At 38.6% G+C, this 26,412-nt stretch overlaps 1 protein-coding gene across 5 annotated transcripts in view; it reads right to left on the bottom strand.

Annotated features, from left to right (window-relative positions):
- VPS13D (vacuolar protein sorting 13 homolog D) overlaps positions 1 to 26,412 on the bottom strand; it is a 187,331-nt gene that overhangs the window by 160,321 nt on the left and 598 nt on the right. For 3 of the 5 annotated variants that reach the window (XM_025198113.1, XM_025198114.1, XM_025198115.1), the window contains exons 1-18: positions 23,347 to 23,443; positions 19,324 to 19,401; positions 18,828 to 19,018; positions 16,112 to 16,192; positions 14,235 to 14,351; positions 13,838 to 13,942; positions 11,401 to 11,571; positions 9,833 to 9,933; positions 9,111 to 9,279; positions 8,309 to 8,401; positions 7,343 to 7,547; positions 6,521 to 6,700; positions 5,451 to 5,581; positions 4,606 to 4,678; positions 3,881 to 4,051; positions 2,710 to 2,840; positions 1,963 to 2,095; positions 1 to 504 (exon numbers count right to left, since the gene is read on the bottom strand). The exon at positions 1 to 504 is cut by the window's left edge and continues 1,698 nt beyond it. In XM_025198113.1, coding sequence (XP_025053898.1) covers positions 1 to 504; positions 1,963 to 2,095; positions 2,710 to 2,840; positions 3,881 to 4,051; positions 4,606 to 4,678; positions 5,451 to 5,581; positions 6,521 to 6,700; positions 7,343 to 7,547; positions 8,309 to 8,401; positions 9,111 to 9,279; positions 9,833 to 9,933; positions 11,401 to 11,571; positions 13,838 to 13,942; positions 14,235 to 14,351; positions 16,112 to 16,192; positions 18,828 to 19,018; positions 19,324 to 19,401; positions 23,347 to 23,443 — 2,731 coding nt within the window. Of the gene's footprint in view, positions 505 to 1,962; positions 2,096 to 2,709; positions 2,841 to 3,880; positions 4,052 to 4,605; positions 4,679 to 5,450; positions 5,582 to 6,520; positions 6,701 to 7,342; positions 7,548 to 8,308; positions 8,402 to 9,110; positions 9,280 to 9,832; positions 9,934 to 11,400; positions 11,572 to 13,837; positions 13,943 to 14,234; positions 14,352 to 16,111; positions 16,193 to 18,827; positions 19,019 to 19,323; positions 19,402 to 23,346; positions 23,522 to 24,165; positions 24,307 to 26,412 lie in introns of those variants that run through there. The other 2 variants (XM_025198112.1, XM_025198111.1) reach the window with 2 other exon arrangements.

Raw genomic sequence — 26,412 nt, 5'->3', positions numbered from 1 at the left:
CTAAATACAAAATGTCTGTAGATTTATTTTCAGATGTACTCAACCTTGCAAAACAGTTCTTCAGAGCTGATATTTTATCCTCATTGATGTGTATCTTCAAGTCTGGTAAATTCCCAGAAAGGACAGCTCCTGGATACTTTGGATCAGATGTGTATATTAACCTGCGTTCCAACTGCAAATGAACATTAAATTTTTCAACCACATGAGTTGGACCCACATCGCTATCCTGAACATGCTTCCAGTTGTCTTTCACTTGTCCAACCATGATCTGAAGATCCATAAATGACAGTGTATATCTCTCATACATTTTTTTACTCATTAAATGTGCCTGTAATTGCTCTTCACTGATTTCTACTCCGGTATATTCAGATGCTTTGATTCCACTGTTTGAGCTCTCTTTCCGTGGTGGAGTACTGGGAGGAGTTGCAAGAGGTGTTTTATATTCATCATCACTCAGCTCATTAGCCTCTGATGAGAAATCATCTCCACCCTTCTTAGAGTCATCTGTGGATGAAGAAGGGACTTATCAACATACTATGTCCTTTACTTTCGGACTCTTCTAAAACATTACTTTTATTTAAAATCAAAATTTATAAACAAGATAAAAGAAACTGCCCAGTACAGAAATGATACAGCAGCAGTCTTTTACCATTAATAAAATTTCAATAAAGCAAGAACAGAAGTAATGACATTTCTTGCATATGAAGTAATATACTGAAAAGCCTACTGATTAAAAGAGATGCGCTTGTGTTAACTGTACCCCATCACCAAATGTGCTTAGAGGAAAAAAAAAAAGTGTCCTTGTTTCTACATGGTATATTTAAAAGAACTTTGGTCCCAATCCAAAGCTTTTTGCTTTCAAGTCAAATAGTAATAAATCAGTTTTGATGGCCTTCTATGCAGTTACTTTGCATCTAGTCAAAGTTACTTCTCTCTTGTTGACAATAAATTCCTAATTCTGCAATTTCTACCTTTGGGTATGGAAGAGGGGAATTAAAAAAAAAGAAGCAAGCCAATTACAAGATAAAATTCTTCTTTGAAGCTTGACTAGGAGGCCCAATGGATGCTGCTCCAATAGTATACTCAGAGTTTCCTCAGCTCTACCTATGAATTTCTAAGGATAACAAGGGTGAAATCCTAGCCATACTGAAGCCCATGGCAAAATTCCTGTTGACTTAAGGGGTGGAAGAATTCAGACTGCAGTGTTTAGCAGGCTCCTACAGTTTAAAACTTAGTTTAGCTAAAGGTTATAGCTGCACTATTTTTAGAAAATGGGTACCAAATAGCGAAATCTAACTTTTAAATATACTGTAGTTAAACTGTTATTCAAGTGAGTTTGATTTAAATAGGCAGACAAGGTTCCTTGGGTGAATTTGATATCTTTTATTAGACCAACCCAAATATATCTAATAAAAGATATCAAATTCACCCAAGGAACCTTGTCTGCCTATGTCCTTAGACCAACACGGCTACAACCTACACCTTTGATTTAAATAAGTTTCCTTTTCAGATTGTGTACATTTCTGGCACAGCTGAAAGGTGTGCCATAAAAAGAATGATTTTTTGATGGAAAATAAAATTAGTATTTTCTTCTGTTTTCACCAGTCTAGCCCTAAGCATACTAGCCTATGCAGGACTTCATACTTTAGACACTATCAACAAATGTGTGCTTCCTCTGACAGCTGTTCCAGAAAAGTCCTAAAATCTCCATGATAAAATATTCCTAAACAGAGTAGATTTGCCAGACATATTAAATATATAAAATGGAAATCATAACAGATCCTGCACAGTTAAAACCATTCTTTAAAAAAAAGAGAGAGACACTTTTTTTTCCTCCAAGTCACAATAAATGTGTTTGTAATAAAACGGTGTTTGCATCGAGGCAAAGACAAAAATGCTACACTAGGGAAAACATGTTTTCACTTTATCCATACACAGAGGATTTTTAGTTCCAAACTATACCTTGGGAATTGGTAAGTAATATTCTTCCTAGATCCAGTACAACTAAGACTGGATCCACAAATTTAAAATCATCAGGAAAGATGACTTGCGGAGCAGAAATATCAAGGCACACTGACCAACATTTGCTGTTTTCCTGGAAGTAGAACAGAAAGGGGAATGTCACATCGGGAATATTTTTCTTCCAGTCACAAAATGAATTCAAACCCCAGGTCTTTCAGAGCCATTCATTTAAGGGTGTGTCCCCCCCTTGCCCAAATAGCAAATCTTTGTCAATTCTAGGTTACCTGGGTAAACATATACATTTGACACTGTTTTACCAAGAACTATTGGAGTACAAACATTTTTATGGAAAAGAAAAAATGCATTAAAATTTCTGTTGCTTGTTAAAATAGTTATTTATGAAAGCAAGGGATTAACACTGACATACATAGCTGATATGATTACTGTGAGCTCATGCTTCAAGTTCAAGAAAGAACAACGGTATGAAAAAACAGAGTAACAGTAACTCAGACAGCAACTTTAAAGTAATTCATAACGTAGCCTGAAAAATTAAAATCTCACTTTCATGGACTATTCTGTCATTCATCATCGCTAACATTTTTTGTGCTAAAGAACTGGATTTATTCACTGCCAGAACAATGCAAAATAATTGGGAACTTTATTCTCTCTGTATCCACCTGCAGAGCTTAAATTACTAAAATACAAGGCAAAGAAACGAGATTCAATGTATTTCTGGGAAAAACTTACAATGAATTCCCCCACTAGCAAACGGTCAATAGTTTGTCTAATTTCAGCTTTTGTCTGCATTTTCAGTTTGTTGTATTGTCTTCTAGCAGCTTCAGCCACTCGCGCCTCTAGTTCAGACTGATATCCAAAACCTGTATGAAAGTTTAAAAAAAAAAAAAAAAATCTGATTAGGTGTAATTTTGTTCACTACTGCTGAAAAAGCAGAGAGAGAATATCTATTTTGACTTATAAAATATTAACAACACTTGGAAATCTTAAGATATGGAAAGTTCTAACTGTTTACATAGTAAAATAAAAGCCAGGAAACAATGATACAATAGATAGCCAATTATTGCATCTATCACTGGAGCGACTCACTTCAACAAACAGAGCTAAATATTAGAAGTATTGTGAATGAGTTGCCAGAAACAGCTTCTAAAGTCAACAAAGTATTTCTTAAAACCTTTTCCGTTCATTGTCTGTCACGCTTTCAACTTGAATTTCCAGAGGAAAATTTGACAATGTTCTTAACAACTCATGGGAGGTACCAAAAGGCAGCCAAAAAGTCTTTTAGTTGTTTAGCAATGCCATTTAAGGGATATTGTGATTTTGTGAAAGGAAGGGAAAATTAATTTTTATATTATGCCTCACTGGTATTTGAGCCTATCAAGACACTACTGAAAATGCCAGACTCGAGCCAAAAAAAAAAAAAAGGCATAGCATTAGGAAACCCCAAATGATTCTTATTCTCACCTTTCCTCCTCTCAGAAACATTCAGCAATAAGGGTGTAATAGCAGCTTACACACAAGTGACACACTTGGGTCCCAAACCACCAGGGCAAACAAGGATTTGCAGATTATGGAAGTAATATGTTCATTTCATAGTGACAGGGGATCTCAAACAGCTTGAAGAAGAGGGGCAGACTTTTTCTGATCAATCCAGAAATGGAACTGATAGACCCAAGAAAAGGGACACAATGTTGTAATAATATGGCTTCTATCAGCACAGCAAATTAAAAAGTGGAGTGGGGAAATGTCCTAAAAGCATGCTCTTTCTTACTTTAGAAATCAAAGAGAACCTGCACAATATCCTCCTATTACTGTTTTGCTTTAAGCAAGGGGGGGATGAGGTGGGGGAAGGAATCAAACTTGGAAAAATAAACAACATATGAAAAAAACAAAAAAGGTTAACCTGAGGTATGAACCCTTCCCTTGTAGAAGAAATCAGCTACTTTCTTAATGGCTTGTGGATTGTAAATAATATTTAGAGGTCTGGTACTGACTTCCAGGCGTCTCTCAAAATTGCTGCGGGCTGGGTTTCTCTCATACAGCATCTCAAATACTGGAGCGTCTGGATCTGCAGCTTAAGATAACACAAAAGTCAAAAATGAATTTTCTCCAAATGAGAAATAAGAACAGTTTAAACTGTCGTTTCTAATTTGTATTTTGGATGGAGGTTCGGATGTCAATACTGTAGTACATATAGCTTAAAATACAATGGATATGACCAACTGGCACAACAAAAAGAATTTAATCCCATGCACAACTAATTTTTCAAAACTGAATGCATCAAGTGAGGTTCCTAAATCAAGCAAAGATTACATTTCGAAAGGTGCCGAGTAACTGCAAATCCTACTTTCTTCAATTAGGGTTATGTTGACTCAATATTTAATCAAAATTAGAAAACATATTTAGGTATAATCTGCTCCATCTGCATGCACCTAAGCACGATTTATATCCCACACTGACTTTGTACCAATCTGAAGCATTATGCAAGATAAGAGTTTAAGTGTATAGATTTAAGAGAATAATTTTAAGTGCCCAGTTCTGATATTTTTAATTGATATTAGCTAATATGCATTTGAAATAACACAGTCTGTTTGTGCATTCATAACAGTTTAAAACTGAAAACATTACCAGTGTTCTGATTGGTCATTTCTGAAGACAAAGTCTGGAGACCAACGGATGAGAAGCAACCAACCTCTTTTTGCTAATTAGGAGGAAAAAAAGACCATTACCCTGAATATAAAAATAAGTCATGTAATGTACATATACAATTATCTTATGCTTTTTCTTCAATACCTTTGAAACTGCCTCTATAATGCAACATGATTCATAATAATCTCAAATTATTACGCACTTATTACAGTCAACAATGGTAAATAAAAGAATAATATAACAAGGAAAAACTATTATTTTACTGAAGCTAAAAATGTAATAAAAAAACTGCAAACAAAAATCACATTTCTGCAAATAAAGGAATATTACACTTAGTATGCAAGATGCCATTAAGGCTAAAGGAAAATGGAGAAGGAGCTTCAATGCTTTAGCAAAAATATTGAAGGAAAATGCTCCTGGATCTTACGTTTGTAGCCTAGAACTAGAGGCAATTGAAGGAAGACCTCCAGAAAGACCCATATTTTTTGTTCTAAGCGGAAACAAAAGAAGAAAAAAAACTCTCCAACTCATTAAGTGATAGCAATGACAGTTAAACGTAGGCTAATAATTAGCACTAAGTAATAATATCTAGAATATCAACCTTTGAAGTTAAAAATAAGCACACGTAAGTATCACAGTGCTTTGTAAGCAATCTTCAGAGAGATCATGGTGGTGATTTTGAGTTAACAGAGTTTTTCCTACGCTTACAATGCAAATTAAGAACAGCCCCATTTTTTCTATTGTTGTTACAGGACAGCTATGTTTTTATTTAAATATTCTCTCCGAAGTGTTAACAATAAGTATATTTGCATTCTTTTACGTACAGGATTAGGGAACACAAGAAGAGGAAATATGGTCCCTTCTGTTGCCAAATCTCGCAGGAAAAGGCCACCAAGTTGAATTTTGAGAAGGGAAGAATTTCTGCGGGGAAGGGATTCAGCTAAGATCTTTACACCTGGAAAATAAAAGACAGACAGCTGTACTGTATTCTAGAGAGAATAGAGGTCAAAATGTACTTTATGGCAAACAGATACCAGTATCATGTAAGGAAGGTAAGAAACCATCCACTAGCTGTAAGATTGGTCAGGTATGTTTCAGTGACCGCGTATTAAATTATGCTTCTCACTACTGATAGTTTCTCCAAACTCAGAAATTACAGCTCTTATACTATTAAAGGCAATATTTTTGCAATGAACATGATTAGGAGGATCTGTACATACTTATTTATACAATAAAGATGAAAAGCAGAATTCTGGTGCATCTCTCTACAAATGTATTATCTATACTAAGAATTATGCACCCCTCTAAATAGAACAATTTAAACGAAAGCTCAATAAATCTCTATCCTACTCCTATTCTGAACTGTCCGTTTTAACTGGATAGGCATCTGCCTGGGGCCACCTGACCCCAGCACTCTTTTAATGGATAAGGCATCTGACTTTGGATCAGAAGACTGAGTCCTGCTGTGGTCAGAGTCGCCTGTATAAGGCTTCTTTTTCCTTCATGTTAAGGGAGACCAAAATCTGGAATGGGCTTCCAAGGGAGGTGGTGCTCTTCCCTACCTTGGGGGTCTCTAAGAGAAGGCTGGATAGGCACCTGGCTGGGGTCATCTGACCCAGCGCTCTTTCCTGCCTAGGCAGGAGGTCAGACTCGATCTGTTGAGGTCCCTTCTGACCCTAGCATCTCTCAATCTATGAACTGCAAAATAAGAAAAATTCCCAAGGTATAAATTCAAATGAACTTAAAGAAAGTGACAGCTAAATATATATTCCAAATATAATATTTTAATATTGCCATGTTATTAACCCAAAGTGATGCATGACTACCGTATTTATACAACAGACAAAGTTCCTGTCCTTTTAAGTGATAATGAATAGAAGTTCAAATATGGTACCTGAAAATTCCAGCTGCATGAAAGCACTTTCATTTGAATGCGGGGTCCTTTTTTCCCTGTGTAGTAAGGTGACTGTGCCACCCTGCAACTGGAGGTTTAGTTTAGCAAAAATATGATCTCTCTTTGTAAATGTATTCATGCTGGAGGCATCTGCAGCAGGATCAAAAAATTCATCAGCACCTAGTTAAAAAAAATAGAGAAAAAACGAATGTTTAATAGTCCAGCTACATGAGATCTAAAGGAAAACAGATTTCCTTGAAAATTAAGGGCAAAGATGAACCAGCTACTGAAATAAATGAACAGCTAGGCAACAGATACAATTTCTTTCCTAAATAAAACTGCAAAATACAGCATGGCTCTTGGTCAGTGATGTTCAGGTTAAGGCAATGCAATCCGTGACTTTAGAAAGACTACTGTTGAAGTTATGAATAGTTCTAGACCTTAACTGAGGTTCTACCAGACTGAAACGCCAAGGCTGTTGCACACAAAATACATTACGTGCTACATTAGACCTTCTGGGTGTGTACTTCTCCTACCCCTGTATGTGTCATTAGTAAAAACTAAAATAGTACAAATCACCTAAATTCTTTTCATTAGGCTGTTTTAGACATTACCAACGTAATCAAGTAATAGCACAGATATGCAATGCTTAGATTTTAGCAGGAAACAAAGAGAAATGAAGTTTTGAAATATTTTATCCCGGCATTTAAAAAAAAACAAACAACTAGATAAATATATCCCTTTAATTATTTGAAATAATAATTTCAAATTATAATTTCAGTTTATTAAGGTAACAATTTTCAGATAAAAATATTGCCATACCCAGCATGTCTTCTGGATTCCACTGCTCTTGGGTTTCAGGCAGCAACCTCTCAAAAGGTTCACCTTCATATGTTGGCTGAGTTTCTCCATACCAGCCTCCCCATCCAGGAAACCAAGACTGAAGATACTGCAACATCCCACTGCTACTACTGTGTTGTATGGTCGGAGTAACTCCAGGAGAATCAGACAAAGGCTCCTTAACACTCTGTTTCAAATCAACACACATACACGTGTATTAGCATAAACAGCTGAAAGACTTCCTAGAGGTCTAAAAATCTACTTACAATAATTCTCTTTAATTTATTTACTGAATAGTCTGAAGCACAACTCTCATATAATAATCCTTTCAATGGTTAATAAACTGCTGATGGTGTCTCAATGGGCTGTACAAATCTTTGTCTAACCCTTCCAAACATATTACCATAGTCCTCTACTGTAAGACTATAGTATAAAGGTAGGTATAACTACTGCTAGACTTCTAGCAATTCCTTGCCAAGTTGCTAGCGTTTCTAAGAAAGATTTAACTATTTGTCCTGTACCCTAACCAGACCTCTATTAGTAAACAATTACTTTGACAATAGAGTAAATGCTCTGGTTTAGAGACAGCAGCCTACATTTATGAGAGACTGGATTTGGCATTATAAATTCCAGGATAATTCCACTGTAGGTTTTAGTCTTACCTCTCTCCTTTTCAATGTTAAAAGGAAAAGGAGCTTTTCTTTTAATGGTGCTAATATCAGTGTTCATTATTAGTATTACAGACAGCCAGGAAACAGGCTTTGCTGCCCAATAATTTGATAATAGGATTCAGCTTATTATGGCTACGGTTATTATGGTAATCACACTCTTCATCCTGAATATACCACACAGCAATATACCTTTTAATGGCTGAAATACAATGCTTTTCAATGCATTTGGCACATTTTAGTTATAAAAATATTAGCAAGTAAACAGCAAGTGGCTTACTTCAGCTAGTTCATGGAATTTGTCAAAAACAATTTCATGTAAAACCTTTAGCTCCTCATACGTCTGCTCTTCTTCAATACGATGCATTTCTGCCTGCAAAAACAAATATATACTTATACAAAAGAAGTTATTTGTTCTTTATGCTTCTCAAAAATACATACACCTAAAGAGAGAGTATTTGCCACTGACTTTCAATGGGCTTGTAAACTCTTAAATCATTAGGGTGCTTTTAAAATACCCTTAAAACTAGGCAACAAAAAATGTAATAGGACTCAAACTTAATTTGTCTAGCTGAAACACAGCTGAGCAAATATATATATTATGCTACGGGCATGCCAGCACCAGAAGTAGAAGGGAAATAGTTTAAGTAATTGGATGAGAAAGGATGAATCATACTCTCTTTAAATGGATTTTATTCCTAAAAGACAAAACCATCTCTGGCATATCTGGCATCTTATTCCAACTTCAGCATGAGAAGCATGGACTTAAAACACTGCCTGTACCAGAGCATATATTGTGGTAGAGAAACAAAAGCTTTATGAACAAAGATTTTACAGCCTCAAGCAGGGGGTTGGACTAGACCTCTGGAGGTCTCTTCTAGCCCTATTTCTCTATGACTATCCCTTACAAAGCAATGTGCCACCATATGACAGCCTACTTAGTAAGTCAAAAATAACCTTACAGTTCAAGCTCTATAGGTTAACACAAGAACAAAAAACAAAGCACATTTGTTTCATTTCAAGTAGATGCAGGAGTCATACCAAGATGTTATCTAGACTGAAATATTTGCAGCTTTCAGTACCTGTTCTGCAGGAGACAGCAGGTCTCCTCTCAACTTGCTGTAATACATGTCAGTGTAAGACGCAGCATCCTGGGCCCGGCGCAACGCAAACTCCCATGTAGAACGTTGCCTCTGTCCTCTGATCTCTGAAAGATTAGCATTCAAAGCAAAGATCCACCACTCTCGGCAGCTAGAACATTTCAAACAAACAGATCTCCAATTAACAACTGATTCATTTGGAGAACAATCAAGAAACATTTAGGTGAGCAAACAGAGTACAACTGATTAGAAAATGTTTCAGAAAAAAAACGAGTATGAATGATACATCAAGAACAAGTCTTACTATTATGCTAAGCAACTCCTCACACCTTTGGTATAGAAGCCCCAATTTCTTCCATAAAGAAAGACTCAAACTCACCCCCGTGGAAAGAAAAAAGAGGAAAAGAAACTCCCATCTAATCTTCTTTGGCTCTTAAAAATTGTGACAGGAATGGCTTTGAGCTTCAGATCCATGCAATTTATATTAGCTATATGCCAAAATTATATACGTGGAAATAATTTACTTAATGAAGTATAGAAAATTAAAATAATGTAAAAATTGATATTTCTAAACCCTGGGCACCACACAATTACTACTTACTACCTTTGAGGCTTTTGCCTTAATTTTAGTCAATATATAGCTTTTATTTTATCTTGGGCACAAAGCACATCCTTAACAAAATATAAGCAGTATTCATACTTACTTTCCAGTTACTGGAACTTTTGGTCTCCATTTCCTGAACTTAAGCTGTCGCTCCTTTCGATCCAGTTCCTTTAGGAAGCCCATGATTTGTTGGTACTGCATCTTTTATTAAAACAGCATGTGGATGAATTAGGGAGTGCTAATGTAGCCTGTAAGAAATGCAAAACTCTAGAACTCTTGGTTCAGAGATGATACCACCTTTTATTAGATCAACTGAGATTAAATGGTATCATCTCTGAACCAAGAGTTCTGGAGTTTTGTATTTATTTTTGTCTCAGGCCAAATATATCCCTGAATGTAGTCTGTATATATGGGACTAATGTATTCTGAGGAAAAATAACTTACTGTAGTGTTATTTTATCTGCAATGGTAAGTGGTCATATTCTTTATACAAGAAAAATCTGTATCCATCATAATCACAAGAAATCATACAATACTAAAAGAAAAAAAACAAAACACCAGCGTCAAGTATTTTATGTCCAAAATATTGTTTGCAAGTTTCCGATTTACACATCTAGTTTGTAAAATTTCTTCTTTCCAGCTCAGAAGAACAACATAACATTGAAAGTAGGACCTACGATAACGTATAAGGTTGTGCAATACCTCTGATCCAACTGTATGTGTACAACACGATGAGATTTTGTATGGATGGAAGAAACTATGTGGACTAAAATTTACTAAATAAACTGAAAAGATGAATTCCAAAAGAAAATTAATGTTTTAAAAGTAAGTACTTATTACATAGACTAATAATTTTACATACTTTTAAAATAGGAATCTCTTTAAATTATAGGCTTTGTTGCATGTTACTTGCCACATAGTAGCAGCATTATTTATAACAAGTATTGTGTAGAACAGAAATCTGCTATTTTAAATGTGCGAGTGATTTAGAAACTACACAATTACTGCAATGACTATTGCTCTGTGCAACTCTGCTCTGAAAAGAAGTTGTTAACTTGGCACTCATTACTTACAGGATTCAAGTCCTTGTAGTTTAGTGACAAAAATAAATTTATGCTAATGTTCAGGCCTGGCAATTGTAGAGAGGAGGATAATGGGGAAAAAGTTAGATTCTATTGTTTATTAAACCCTGACAAAAAAAAATACCAGCTTCTGTTTTCAGTTAAACCGCCAAGACAATAGGGCTGTACCAATTTAACTGAAAGTAACAGAAATTGTCATTACTAGTGAGGTATGAAGCAGGGGGAGGGGGGACACAGAGTGCAGCCTGACTTTTGGGTAGTGTCAGGAGACCTAAGTTCCATTCTCTATTCTACCACTGACCTGCTGCATTACCCGAGCAAGGTGCTTCATTTCCCTGCACTTCTGTCTTCCCACACAAATTCTTCCTGGCTTGTCTGATTAGCCTTTGGGACTAATCACATCAGTTGGATATCATCTAAACTAACTACTAAGATTCCAATTTCAGGTGAGGCTGCTTGCCACTATGACATAGCAAATAATAGAGTTCAAAAAGTTCACCGAGACTCAGCTTAATGTATCATGGGCCTGCTGAAAATAAACAGTGTCCAAAGCATGGTCCGTAGAAGTGACTCTGCCGCGTTTTACCTGTGAAAGTTTCAATGGTATAGTCTCAAACTGGATGTCGCATTCCAGCCGAGGAGTCTGCCGTGATCGTAAAGGCTCCTTAGAACAGTTTCTCTTAAGAAGAGCAGAAGTACACACAGGCTCCATAATGTAATTGTGATCCCGGCTCTCCATACTGTTATCCATTGCTTCCTGTGAGTTGCAAGCAAGCTGTGTCAGAAACATGCTTTACACTCATGTCCCTGAAACATCTATATAAAACACATTCAAGATTTACAAAAACACTTTGGCCTGCACATAAAAAGGATTCTAAAAATTGTAATGATTTTTTAAGTCTAACTGTTTTAAAACAGGTTTTTTCATTAAAATGTTCTTATAACACAGGTATCTTGTTTATATATTTGGGGAAATTATCATCATATTTACTTGCATATGACCAAAAAAAAAAAAAAATTCAGCCTCCCAAAGTAGGTGTGCAAGTCTTCAGCAAGGAAACTGATTTTTTGCTCACATAGAAGCAACCCACTTTGACACCTAATTGCAGCCACAGTGGCATTTGCATGCAGGCTACCGAGGGAGTCAGGTGATTTAATGGCCAACAGATCATCATTCCAGAAGCGTTAATGAAGTGTCTCCTTTTTAATGGTCTGGATGTTCCGCTAATCAAGCCAACCTTTCTTCTGGCATATTTGGTGTCTTTTAGATACTCCTCGTCTCTACTAAAAACAGTCCACAAGGCTGTGAAATAAAAGTGTAGGTCCACCACCCATGGAAACCAGTCTTCAGCTGCAGCTAGGGCTTCAACTTTTGGTTAAGCCAGAAAAGGTGAAAGAGTGAGCTGAAGATTAGGCTCTCGCCCTGCTCTACACAGCCATAACTCTAGAAAAAAGCTTTTCTTCTTCATTCCATCTTCTCAAAGAACAAGATGTATGTCTTATTTAGGGGAGTGGGGTATGTGGTACCATAGTGCATTGTGCATACACTGTTTTATAAAGATAACACTTTGCATTTCTACAGCATATTCTGGGGGGTCTCAAAGCACTTTACAAACAACAGACTATGAACCCTCACCACTCTTATAAAACAAGAAAATATTATCTCCACTTCTTTGGCAAAATATTCTGACACACAAAAAATGTTAAATTATTCACTAAGGGTTCTATAAAAGTTAGGGCACAGCAGGTAGGATAAAAGAGTACTTTGTGTACTAAATAAAACACAACACAGTCCCTGACCCCTGGAAACTCCAATTTAAAACCCCTCTCCTGCAATCAGATCCACCCAAGCAGACCTTTAACCCTGGGTGTAGTCCTACTGAATTCATGCTGTGCCTAGTTCCCTGTGATCACAGTCCTGAGGAAGAATGTATTGCATTTAAGAGCCTGTCTCACTACACACTTGGTTCAATAAAAAGATATCACTCCAAGAAATCTTTGCCTCACAATTTCTGGACCATCACAGCTACAACATCACTCCTAGGCCACTGAATTCAGTGCAACTCTACATGGACATAAAAACCCTAGTTGGTTACAGTGTCATACTCTTCTGCTCAGGGTCAGACTAATTGCCACATTTAGGACCAGGAACCAATTTTATCTGAGAGCAAGATCAGCATGGACTGTGAGGTTTTTTGCCTCTATAGTACAGGGCAGTCCTCCTATTTGGATCTCTTGAGCATATTTTAACAAAATATCTGTAGTTGCAGAGACAGGACATCAAAAGGCATGCTCAGTTCCCTGTTTTACTGTGACAAGTTAGGGTGTTCTTGGTGTTTTGGGGCACTGTGTCTGGTAGTTATGAGAGAGAGTTGTTCATGCAGTTCTAAAATTAGGTTAGACAAACACTTGTACAAGATGGTTTAGATTGGAGTAATGACCCTGCCTTGAGTAAGGGGGTGGATTAGATGACCTCCTGAGGTCCCTTTCAGGCTTATTTTTCTACGATTCCACAAGTATAAAAAGCTAGATGAAGGCTTACATTACATTTAGAACACACCGACAGATTGTAGTACAGGTGCAACAAAGACATTACTAAACAAAAAAGGAGGATTCCTCCTGGTAGACAGCAACCCGATGAAAGCCTGTCATTACACTGACTTATATGTTTCAACTTATTTGCATTACTTCCATTTAATATTTATACGACAAATGTTATAAACTCTAAGTTTATCAGGTCACTGGAAGGCCTCAGAAGTAAATTTTAAAGGAAGGCCTCCAAAACAGAAAAATAAGAGAGATAATGCCAAGTAGTGTTTAATGTAATCTTTATAGGTGCTATATAAACCTTTGCCTTTCAAGATAAATCCACAAGTTTTGTTGCTTCAAATATTGCTCGACTTCAAAACATACTAAAAATTAATTCTACATTATACTATGAACCAATGGCAGAACATGAAAACTTCAAACTTTTCCCTTTCATTATCAAGCAACCTTTATATCTTTAAAATATTCTGCTATACCTGTAGATCAACAGGAGGCAGATCACCCAATAAAGTGCAATCAGTGTCCCAATAAATACTGAAGTCAGCAACATCCAACTGCTTTTTTCGCATCAACTTCTCTACCTTAGGTAAAAATAAATAAATAATACAGACATAAATAATGATGCAAACAAACAGAATAATGATATTTAAACATAAATTTAATTTATTCAGAAACCACTAATAAATACTCAGTATGTAATATGCAGCTGTGTTTGACATTATATTTCCAACTTCAAGAATGTTTTATTATAACACAATATTTACAATAAGCTTTTTTATGGTAGCATATGTTAAAATGTAAAGAGCATTAAAAAGACATTATAGCTAAGAAGGAATTCCGTTTAAACAAATGTTAACTCTGGCCTATACTCACTGGCTCATTAATAGCATTTTGCATCGTAACATTTTTTATGCATATTCCAAATGCAAATGGTTGAGAAGGATTTGTGACACCATCTTCAAATCTTAAATGAACGTCCTGAATTTTTAACTGGAAAGAGAAAAAAAAAAGTTGCAGAGATCAAATAGACTTTATGAAAAAGTGATACAACATCTAATTTGCGTCATCACCTTACTTAGGTCTGGAAAGTCCCAGTTCTTCCAAAGATCTATGATATTTGCTTCTGCACAGTGAAGATGATAACCTTCGAGACAGTCAGCTGTAGCCATATCATTTGCATGTCGAGGAAATCGCAATACAAATTTAGCAACTTGTTAATCAGTACACATATCAGGGTTGCATAACATCCAGGTATCCAGGACATTCTCAGTGATCTGCCATAATTCTTTATTAAATCACTTTATTACATGAAAAAGGATTTAAAAAGCAAAATAGCAAGCCCCAAGTACAGCAATTTGCTAATCTATGCATGTATCCCTTTCTACTTGTAGAGAGGCTGAGGGATTGTATCAAAACACAGTGGATCCCACCTTCTACTGAAAGCTTTATCTCGAAAGTGGTCCTCAAAGCTTCAGCTGTGCACCCCCAACAGACTACTACAGGGAGGATTGCTATATTTTTAACCCAGGTATTTAATAATGTAGATGTACCTTGAGATTCTATTTAGTAAACATTGTGTAGCTGAATGCATGCATGTTTAGTTTTAATCATGGCTTTAAAACAGAGAAGCAAAGGAGCCCGAGTTCTAGAATTTTGACTGAGTCTGAAACTAAACAGTAGACGTTTTTACAAGTGCAAATACTGCTAGATGAAGAATAATAATGTTGTCAGTTGTACAATCTTGCAAGCAGTATCAAATTTCATGCACCAGAAATAAGCAGACCTATGTAAGGCTCAAGGTGACCACACTGGTAGCATCTCAGATGTGTGCTTCCATTTTTCTTCTTTACATAGCATTAATGGCATGCTCTCACACAGATTTAAGGACAGCAATTTAATATTTCTAAGCATTTAAAATTGGAAATATTATTAAACTGGAAGGCATGGCAATACTAAATTGAGAAGAACCACACAGCTAGATAACATTTATGCAGCCATGCTATCCATGAATTCTTATAAAAAGAAAGGGAATTCATAGTTTCATAGTTGTAAGGGTCAGGAGGGACCTGAACAGATCATCTAGCCTGACCCCCTGCCACAGGCAGGAATGAATGCTGGGTTCCCAAGAACCCCGACAGGTGATCAGATTTTGGCCACCCTAACTGTAAAATATTGCCTTCTGATCTCTAACCTAAACCTGTTCTCCATCAGCTTATGACCATTGTTCCTCGTCACCCCAGGTGGTGCTGGGGAGAAAAGGGCTCTGCCTATTTGCTGTTGATCTCCCCTGATGAGCTTGTAGGCAATCACCAGGTCCCCCCTCAGCCTCCTCTTGCTGAGGCTGAACAGGTTCAGGTCCTTCAGTCTCTCCTCGTAGGGCCTGTCCTGCTGCCCTCTCACCAAGCGGGTGGCCCTCCTCTGAACCCTCTCCAGGCTGGCCACATCCCTTTTGAAGTGCGGCACCCAGTACTGGATGCAGTACTCCAGCTGCGGCCTGACCAAAGTCGCACAGAGGGGGAGCGAACTGCTACTTCCCCACAGCCAGAAAAAAAGTGAGCAAAATGAATGGAGGTTGGTTAGAATTTAGAGCAGAGAGGATTCTAGCTCCAGAAGAGGTCTTTTTCTTCCATGCATCCACTTCTGTTTTACAGATAGTCAGGCCTCCAGAAAGCAAACATGAAGCATGTTACATATAAACTGAATATATATTAGCACATTATGAAGAAAGATTCAGAGTCCATCAGACTTACTTCTATATTTTCTACAATCCTTGCAACTACTGACGCAGTAACTGAATACCAGTAAGATTCTCCTTTCTGCTGTCGTTCCTTCTGAAAGAGAGAGGGAAGAACAAAATGTACTGAACTAGTAATCTATTCTATTCAAATATAAGGTCTGGCAAAAAGAATACATTCTAACATGTACGTGACCAGGGACAAACGTCTAAGCGGTGATGTGAAAAAAATCAGCTGGAGTATAAAAGTATTGCTATTTTAAGGCTATCGTTTGTTAAACAGGGACTTGCTTGTAGAAGCAGTAACTTAAGATTGCAAGACAGAATTCTAAGCGTCAACTTACTTTCACCATTAAGACATTTATTTTGAAGAGGCAAGTTAAGCAAAGCCCATATAGTTTACTATATGGTTACTGATGCACTACACCAGGGGTTGCCAATCGGGGGTACATGTACTCGTGGGGGTAATTTGAACAGTCCCAGGGGGTACGTGGGGGCGGGCGGAGACAGAGCGCCGCCACCCCGCACTGCTGCCTAATAGCAGCAGGGCCCGGCTGGGGCAAGAGCAGGGCTGCACAAATGCTGTGCTGCTGCTGCTGCTGCTTCGCTACAACCCCGCTCTGTGCCCGGTTGCTCGCCACCACCCTTCCCTGCCCCAGGAGTACACTTATTAAAAAGGAGGCCACTGGAGATGCACTTATTAAAAAAGGTTGAAAACCCCTGCATATACAATGGCGTTCAACCTTTTGGTATGGCAGGCTGGATGAGTGGCGTGTGGCCCTCCATTTAATATAATGGATCATCAGGCCCCACACTGCCTCCAGCCAGCCTCTGTGTACCCAGATTGGCCTCCATGTGCTGATCACTACACTATCCAGTCCAGGGGTTCATGTGGGTCCAGAAATTTGGCAGCAGCAGAACAGCAACAGCAACTGCTACCACTGCTCCCCCAGCACCAAATTTTTGGACCACTGAGGACCCCTGCAGGCTGGATGAGACAGGTCCATGGGCCAAATCTGGCCCCTGCGTCAGGGCTTGAGCATCCCTGCATTAACATGACATTTCCACAGCAGACACTGCTGTGGGATGTTTACTTTTAAATTAAAGTTCATTTTATTTTAAATAGTACAGTTGCAGAAGATTTAAAAACTATTATAGTTAACACTGGGTAAATATATAATTTTTAAAAATAAAACATTATTTTGGGTATAAATTACAAATGTAAACTGCCAAAAATAGAGGATTTCTGAATGCTCTGACAAAATTAAATTAGTAATTAGTTAATTTTATAAACCTGTATATTAAAACAAAGATATGACATGTTTTACCTAATACTGTATAATGATAGAAAGAGATAAATGCTTTGTTTTACATGGCATATTTTAAAGGTATCTATTGGTTATACTATTTGTAAAAGTAACAAGGTTAGAAAATTAAAATTATGAATATTAATGATAGCATGCTAGCCTGGCTATAGAGAAGTGGTTTAGAAAATACTACTGAAAGTTAGCTACCATTTATTTCAATATTTGGGGGCAAAAAAGCAATTTTGTTCATCCATTTAGACTGCGATCCTCTGAAACTTGCCCACATACCCTTTTTCCATATTACTGGCAAGACAGGATTTTAATACATTTGTTTTAGAAATGTAAAAAAAAATCCAAACGTTAAGAGTTAACTATTTTATACCAAAATGAATGCCAAAAAAGTTTATTCGAAACCTGAAAGTAAATTATCAAAAACCTGTCATAAAAGCATCACTCCCCAGTTCACTATATATTCTTAAATATTACTGCAAGAAACTCACAACAACAAACATACTATGGTTAAATGCCTATAGACTACTAATACTATATAACACTACAAACACAATGACAACCTGGCCCATCAAGTAACTTGCATGTAGTTTCATACCTAATCACACACATTCCCACCAAACAGAAACAGAAATTAGTGGAATGAGAGAGCTGGACGCCTCTAACTGGGCGTACGTTGCTTCCCATTCTCTTCAAAACCACAGCTGCCATGAATGAGAAACTGGACAGCAATCAGTTCCTCCAATACATTAACCTTATCATTAAGACTCTGATCCGAATACTAGTAGTTAAGGTTTCAAAACACACTCATTAAACAACAATCAGTATTTCCCAAAGGATGGAAGGAATCAATATTTGAAGGAAAAGGCCCCTAAAGGTATGCTGGAACATCACACAGGCTATTTTGTAATGGAAATGCCAAAATATGGATTATTGTGGCAAAAAGAAAGGGCAGATTGTTAATATTTTGGCCAGGAAAAGAAGAAAGAGGTGGTATAACCTATCTTGTACAGCTCACAATAAAAATAAATTCACACCCAAGCTACCAAAGCCATGAAGCATCCCCCGGCAAACCACATAAATCATTAACCAAGATTCTGAGTATTTTCCCTACCCCATCACAAAGTAATCCATCATCAAATCTGGGTTGAACTTCAACCACTATCTTAAAATCAATTCAAAAGCATTAATCAGGTGGCAGTACAGTGGTACGATTACACTGCTGTGATTTGGAACAGAGAATATCACCAGCCTACTAAAAAAAGTGACAATGATGCATCTCATCAGCAATATAACAAGAACTTGGTGTCCTGCATATTTGACCAAGGAGAGACTAGAATTTGTTACAAAATGTAAATGTGACCTCTCTAACACTACTAGATCCGTTAGTTTTAAGATGAATCCTACATGACTCACTTTCCATTTTTCTTCAAGTGATAGAAGAAGAGCTTTCTTGCGTTCCCTTTCTAGCAATTTCTCCCTTTCTTCATCAAAATCTTCTTGCTTTTCTGGTGCACCAATTAGGTGGAGCTTCGATATAGATATCACCCATGGATCCACGTGTGGGCGATAAAAAGGGATCTGCAGTGTTATTTTGCCGATGAAACCTAGAATCGCCAAGATGAGATGCTGTTAGAGTCCCGCACAAGCACATTACGCTCTACATAAAGAAAAATGACGTCATGGCATGTTGAAAGAAGTAATTACTAGAAACTTAGATCACATCATTTGCTCGAGCTTCTAGCACTTAAATGCAAACTTTTCTTTCATGGCCAGCTTACACCTATAACTTATTACCAAGGGATATCTAGAAATGCTACCATATGCAGTGCTTCATATTTAACTGGGAAACTAGCAAAAAAGAACAGAATAATTCCAACTGGTAACATTTGTCTATTGTACACATACATACCTGCCTTTACCTCAAATGGTAACTCTAGTTCCTTCAAGGCATCTTTCTTTAACGGTAAGTTTTCCAGTTCAACAGCACCTGCAGGAGGATGAGAAACACATGTCTGCTGAAGAAGACTACATTAAAGAATGCTGAGCTGAGAATGAAGAACATAAGAGCAATCAAAATTCCTCTTCTCTTTAAAATTGATAAAAGTAAATGAAGGGGATAAAATTCTATTTCAGATGCAAAGCAAGTATCTGTAAGAAACTGAAGTCAGAGCTCCCCAATTAATAGTAAACCATGTAAAAAGAACGTTTTTTTCTTCTTTCCGTAATAGTTAAAACATTCTCTCTCTGGAAATTATGAAGCATTTTAAGCAAGGATGTAATTTTTCCAGAGTAAGGCTAGGAAGAAAACTTTGATATTTGTAGGGTAGAAAAAAAATATTGTTTTTCTAAATTATCCCCTGATAAAAGATCAAGAAACAAATGAATAACTATTGATTTAGTTGTTTGTAAAGATGCCCAGACTCATGAGCAGCATGATATAAATAAAAGGGACTCAATAGAAGAGGAGAATTTATTAACACACAGTGAATAGTAATAGTTTAAATGGCAGCACCCTCCTCCATAGTTCTATAGTAGGCTATCAATTAATATTTTATGAAAAGTGCAATAGTGTATATACATATCAATTCATATTTTTAATGCATACCGTTGCATGTTCTCTCTCTTGGAGGGAAATTAAAATTAAAGCATTTCTCCTTCCTAGCACAGAATTATCATTCTAAGAAATCTTGCTTCTCTTTCAGTACCTATATTTAATCTGGTCTCACACATACAAGAACACTGGGTTCTATCAAAGTGATGTTTCTGACTCGAAAAAAGAAGAATATATCAATCCTAACAATCCAATCTACACAAAAACAGAATGAAATGGAGGAAGCAAAGAACAGGGCAAGAACAGAGGAGGAAAGAGAAAGAATTAAAGATGCAGTAGAAAATAGAAGAGGAAAAAGGAGGAAAAAAAATAGCACAGGAAAGATTCACTGTGGAAAAAGATGTGTATGGCCCTAATCCTTACAACTGTTAAGTAAGTTCATTTTGGTTTCAATGGACTTTTGTCTGAACAACCAAATACCAGATTGGGCTCCTGATAAGAAACCTGGGCACATAATAAACTATGTGAAGCCAACCACACAACTTTCACTGATGAAGTGCTGAAGAATTTGACCTTTGATTTTGTAGTGTGTAGGAGTAGAAACAGAGAAAGATCTCTCCCCAGCACATGAAAATGGAAATATTTCAGGGAACTCAGTAAAAAACCTAGCAATATTTTATGAAATTTACAGTTTCCAGTCTCTGGTGGGTAATAAACCCTTGATAAATCAAGTATGTTGAAGACGTTGCATAACTATATTTTTATTGCTTCAGCAATAGTGCAAGTTATTATTTGGCCATAATACCCAAGGCTCCACTCGGGATGAGGACTACATTGTGCTATGCACAGTACAAACACACAAAAGGACACTGTAAGCTGTTCAGGCAAGGACAATCTCATTTATACTTGATTTGTTCCTTACCCACTTGTCCTATCCCTAAGGATACTAAGTGTACCGCTCAAGATTGAGCCAGGCAAGACACAGAAAAAACCTACTTACGCTAACCTTTATTAATATTCTATCCAGAATTTAATTCCATCTAGAATTAGTTCTTTAGGTAATCAGAGCCAAAACTGGTTTCCTCAAGGGGAAATAAGTTCCTTCCATAACACATGAAGACCATGAGTTAATTCAATAACTAAGGGTATGCCTGTGCTGAAGTTTCCAATATAATATAGATACCCCTGGCAAGCTTGGTTTCGAGAAGCAGTCTAGAATTTAGCGTAGACTCTTGTACCTTCTCAAAAGGATAAATTAGCCTGCACTGAACCTATGTTGCTGCAACTAGGCTGCTTCCAGTATTTGAGCTGGTTCAGGCATTTCTACACAATGATGCAGATTCCAGTGTACATATACTCTCAAGGCGTTTACCTCTCATAAATTACTGCCCCACCCCTCCACAAGTGAGTCAGTGAAAATTAAAGAACCCATTCCCACCTGTTACATATATTTCTAAAAGGAGAGAAAAGAAATTTACCCATGTGCTTTCATTGCAATTATACACTTATGTCAGTAGGAACTATGGGCAATTAAGATGCTCTCTATGTTCTACCCAAGCTCCTCTACTAATCTCTTCCCTTATTCAATCTATGTCTTTTTTAAAAACTACCTCTGTATCCTTGAAACAGTTATCCAATCATTTGCCAAGCATCACTCCTCACCAACAAAGTTCTTCTGAAACCCTCTAGCTGGATTTCAGAGTGATCTCTCTAGCTGGAGTACATACCATTGTCTATTGTACTCATTTCCAATTAAGTTCATAAATAAGTGATCTGCAATGAAGATTTACCAATCAATATATAGTCTGTTACATACTAAGAAACACACGGAGCATCTTGGAAATGTACTGCTTTCAAGAATCGCTTACAATTGCTATTTAATATTTAAAGGAACGACTTCATGAAAAAACAGTGTTTCATCAGAAAATGTCGTACCTACTACTGTTTCAAGTAACTCCCATGAATACTATAATACACATTAAAAAGAGTATTTTTCCTTCTATAGTTTTCAGTGTTTTAACCTTGTGCAATTGAGAGTTCAATATACTTAGTCGCTGTCACTATTTGTCCATGGTGCATACCTTCATAAGGCTTTACAAGAGATTCCTTACTAGGAATAGGAGCAAAAAAGTAGAAATTGAACAGAGAAGGTAGGAGAAAAAGAGCACCTGCAAAGAAATGGCACACTTGAGCAAATTTAAGTTGTTGGCCTTGGGTGTGCCCCGAAACCTTTCTAAACATTAACAGTAAATCTTAAAAAAAACAAAAAAAAAAAAACCCCAAACACCCCTTCAGACTTTTTTGTTGCAGACTTCAAAAAATTAATAAACCATGAAGAGTGTAGTATCAGAAAAAAAAAGTGTTTTATTGATTAATATTTTAGAAAATGAAGCAGGTATTGTCCCCTTAGAGCACCTCAGTGGGAAAACACTAGAATATATTATTTTTGTTAACACTGTATTTTTATGCTAATTTCTTATTATAGTTTAAGAGCAGAGACATAAGTGCCGAACAATAAGACAAGCATAAAATAGGTCCAATATTTCTATTCCGGTCTTTGATTAATACAAACTCATTCAAATAATACAATTCCCAAAATGTTAGAGGTGCACCAATATATCAGTCGATACCGGATCAGCACTGGTAAAAGGAAAACTGACATTATCGGCAATCAGCTTTTTTTGGCCAGTGTAGCTGACAACGTCACCAATAAACACTCCGTGCACGGCAGCCACAGCATGCACACAGCCAAGAATGCAGCCTGGAAACTTGGAGAGCAGTGTCCAGCTGGTATGTCTGTGGGGAGCAAGGGGTGCAGGGGAGGGAAGGGGCGTGGGGGAGGCAGGTTGAGGCAACCATGGTGAGGGAGGGAGCAGGGCTGTGGCAGGGGCAGCCGGGGAGGGGCATGGGACAAAGCCACAGGCATCTCGTCAGGGGGGTGCCTCCCTATCATTGCGCGCACCCCCAGGGGAGGCATGGCAGGCATGTGCCCCCTAGATTTGTGCGTGCCGTGAGGGTGGGCTGCCTGCTGCAGGCTCAGGGCCAGGGGCTGCTTCAGCCTCTTCCCAGTGAGGGCTGAGTGGGTGGCGGTGGTGCTGGATGGGGGGTACTATGGGGTGGGCTATGGTCACCCCAAAATTCACCTCTGACCCATTCCCTCCCTGTGAGGGCCTCGATCTGCATCCCCCCACACCACTTCCCCCCTTCCCAGCTAGACGCTGCTCTCCAAGCTGCTGGCAGCAGATTGGCTCTTGGATTGGTATTTGCTGATATGGCTGGTTAATAATCAGCCATCGGTGTCAGCCAAAAAAAATCCTTATCAGTGCACCTCTACAAAACGTACCATAGTGCAAAATAAAACATAAGGCTAATAAAACCTACCTTTTAGAAGAGCTACTGAGAGCTGGTCTGTGTTCAGGTTATTGACGTATTTGCCCAAATAAGTGTTAAGGACCCAGGCTACCAGTCCTTCCAACATGACTATGTCCTTGGAAAGCGTAGCTTAATACTCTATTGTCATTCTGTGTTTCTCTTTTCCATAGTTACTGCTTGTATTCTGTATGAAAGAAAAATGGATGTGTCAGGAACATACAATACCATGTCTTAACACAGAGAAATTGTGACAATTCCATATAAGTTGTTCTTTAGTCCAGTCACTGAAAAATTAGTATGAAGCATAAAGCCTTCCTAGCATATATGCTTTAAAAAAACCCAACAAAACCCTAACACTGCTCTGCGTATCTATTTCAATTCTCCTTTTAGTCCCAGATCACAGTATATGCATTAAAGGTCCCCTTTGCATTGGTTTTGTGAACTCCCATAATACCACCTCACCTAATATAATTTTCATCACGAGAGACTGCACTAACCAAAGTGTTCAAACTCCTCCTCAGTGATGTTTATATAAAGCTCTGAATATTAGAAAGCACTACGCATTCATTCTTGTCCTCCTAAACAGTAGTAAGAGGAGAAAAAAAAAAAAAAACGCATGGAAATTCATCTTTTCATGCTTCACATTCTTTCACAAATTTATTCTGAAGCACTGACAGTATACCATAATGCTCTCTCTGTCTTCAAGGATGGACGAGACTAATTACACAGGCTAAGTTGAATTAAGGTAAACCTGCTATCCCCCTTCAACCTCTTCAAACACCCCAGGAAGCCCATCCACAGCTACTTTGCAAGTTTTAAACTTATTACTTTTGGAAAATATGCAGCAGGAAATGGCCTCCTCTATGGCACTGTCCCCTCCCCAACTTGTATGTCTACTTCACAGCATCTCTGTTAATGTTGTCCGAGTGCACATTCACATACTACAGCAAAAGCTCTGTTATGCAGTATCCCCCCTGGAATGAGAGAATGCAATTATTCAAATATGCCGGTTAATCAACTTAACCACGTCAGCGTGCCAGTGCACTACGTGTCCACGTCAGTGTGCCAGTGCACTACGTGTCCGGATCAGCGTGCCAAGGGACAGGGAGTGGGGCCCCGAGCATGCTACTTTGCCCTGGGCCATTGTTCACAAGAAAGAATCACAGCAAGTGGGACTCAGCTCGTGGCGGCGAAACCAGAAGTAGGACTTCCGGTTTCACTTTTGCCGCGTTTCTCAGAAGATTGACAGATGCTGGTTAGTGGAGCTTTCCAGTGGGTGAAGTGCCAGATAACATGGCTTTTGCTGTATTTGTATTTGTTCATTTTAATGCTGATTTAGACAATATTGGTTGTTGTCCCTTCTCCACTCTTGTAACTCCCCACTGAACAACATTCCCAAAGCAACAGCCAAGAAGTATCCTTCACAGCACTGCTTTGTGGAAAAACTGAAATGCAACAGAAGGTGTAGGGATCTCAGAGAATATATAGGTCAGGCTCTTGGAAAAAGACAGAATCAGACCTCTAGACTTTGATATGAAAAGTAAACTCCCTAAAAGAAAAAATGCACTTGATATTTCAATTGAGTGAAAATGCTTGCTCTTGTAGGAGACAATTTAGCCCGAGGATAGGAAACACAGGGAGTTTCATCTTCACTTTTGCTTTGCCCTGGGCACAGAATACCTCTGTAAAGCATGGGAGTTTTCTTTTGGGTTCAGCCATATTTGTCTGGGGCTATGTGACAGACAGTCTTTTGGTGTGAGCTGGTATCTTTTATTAGACCGACTTGGAGGTGGGTTGATGTTTCTAGCTAGAAACATTAACCCACCTCCAAGTCAGTCTAATAAAAGATATCAGCTCACACCAAAAGGCTGTCTGTAGAGCAGGTGCTTTTCTCTGTGCTTCTTCTAGGAGCTTACTATTTTACATAGTCTAGCTATGAAAATTCAGGGTATCTTGGTTGATACACTACAGACTTTTTATTAGTCTGGTCACAATTTTATATTGCATTTCAATGGGAGGCAACCTTTTTGGCGCGTGTGCCACAAACAAGCCCCGTACCCTCCCCGAGTGCCACTCTGATCTCTTTCCCCCAGCCATTCTGCTGCTCTGCTTTCTGCTTCCAGGCCTGTGCTGCCTGCCCCATCTGCTGATCTTTTTTAGGCTTCCTCCCCTAGCAGCCCCACACCAGCTCACGCTATTTATACCATGCATGCCCCAGACTGGCTACTCCTGTTGTATTTATTCATTTGTCTTAAGTTCTGTAAACACATAACCACACTTATAAAGAAAAAGCTGCCTCACAGGTATGCTGAGCTGCCAGTACCCATTGCCGGAAAGCGGTAGTGCCAGCTTCCAGGCCACAGCCCTTAACTCCATTTCTATGCAGCCCTCTTCTAAAACACTGGCAAAAACCAGTTACTTTGTTTTAAATTTTCTTATTTATCTCTCCTCATTATTTTATTTTATATATAGATTTCAAGCAGAGGTGCACCGATACATTGGTCCATATGGTATCAAAACCCATAAAATGAAAAATGACATCATTGGCAATCGGCTATTTATTTTGACTGATGTGGCCGATAACGCTGCTGATAAACACGGCCAGCAGCCTGGAGAGCAGTGTCCAGCGGGCAAGATTGGGAGGGGGGGCGTGGCAGGAAGGGACACAGGGAAGGCAGACTGAGGGTCCCACAGTGAGGGAGGGAGGGAGTGGGGCTGGGGCAGGGGCACACGCTGCACAGCCAGGGCGGGGGGTGAGACAGCCCAGCTCGTCCAGCAGGCGTGGAGGAGCGGAGCAGAGGAGTGGGCAACTCCCACTGCCGCATCGGGGAGGCACGGGGAGACACGTGCCCCCTGCATCCGTGCGCGGGGCGAGGGTGGGCCCGCTGCAGGTCGGGCTCTTCCCAGCAACTGCGCTCGGGCTGGATGGGGTGGGGCAGGCAGTGGCGGCACTGGGAGAGGGAGGCTACGGTAAATCCCAGGGCAGCTACAGCCTCCCCGGCATAGTCCCTCCTCCCACCGCCACTGCCCACCCCCCCCGAGCACAGTGCCGGCCCAGCCCCCCCAGGCGCCGCC

Source organism: Alligator sinensis, unplaced genomic scaffold, assembly GCF_000455745.1.
Source record: "Alligator sinensis unplaced genomic scaffold, ASM45574v1 scaffold569_1, whole genome shotgun sequence".
NCBI lineage: Eukaryota > Metazoa > Chordata > Crocodylia > Alligatoridae > Alligator > Alligator sinensis.
The sequence above is the reverse complement of the archived record's forward strand: the minus strand, read 5'-3'. Positions and strand labels throughout refer to the sequence as shown.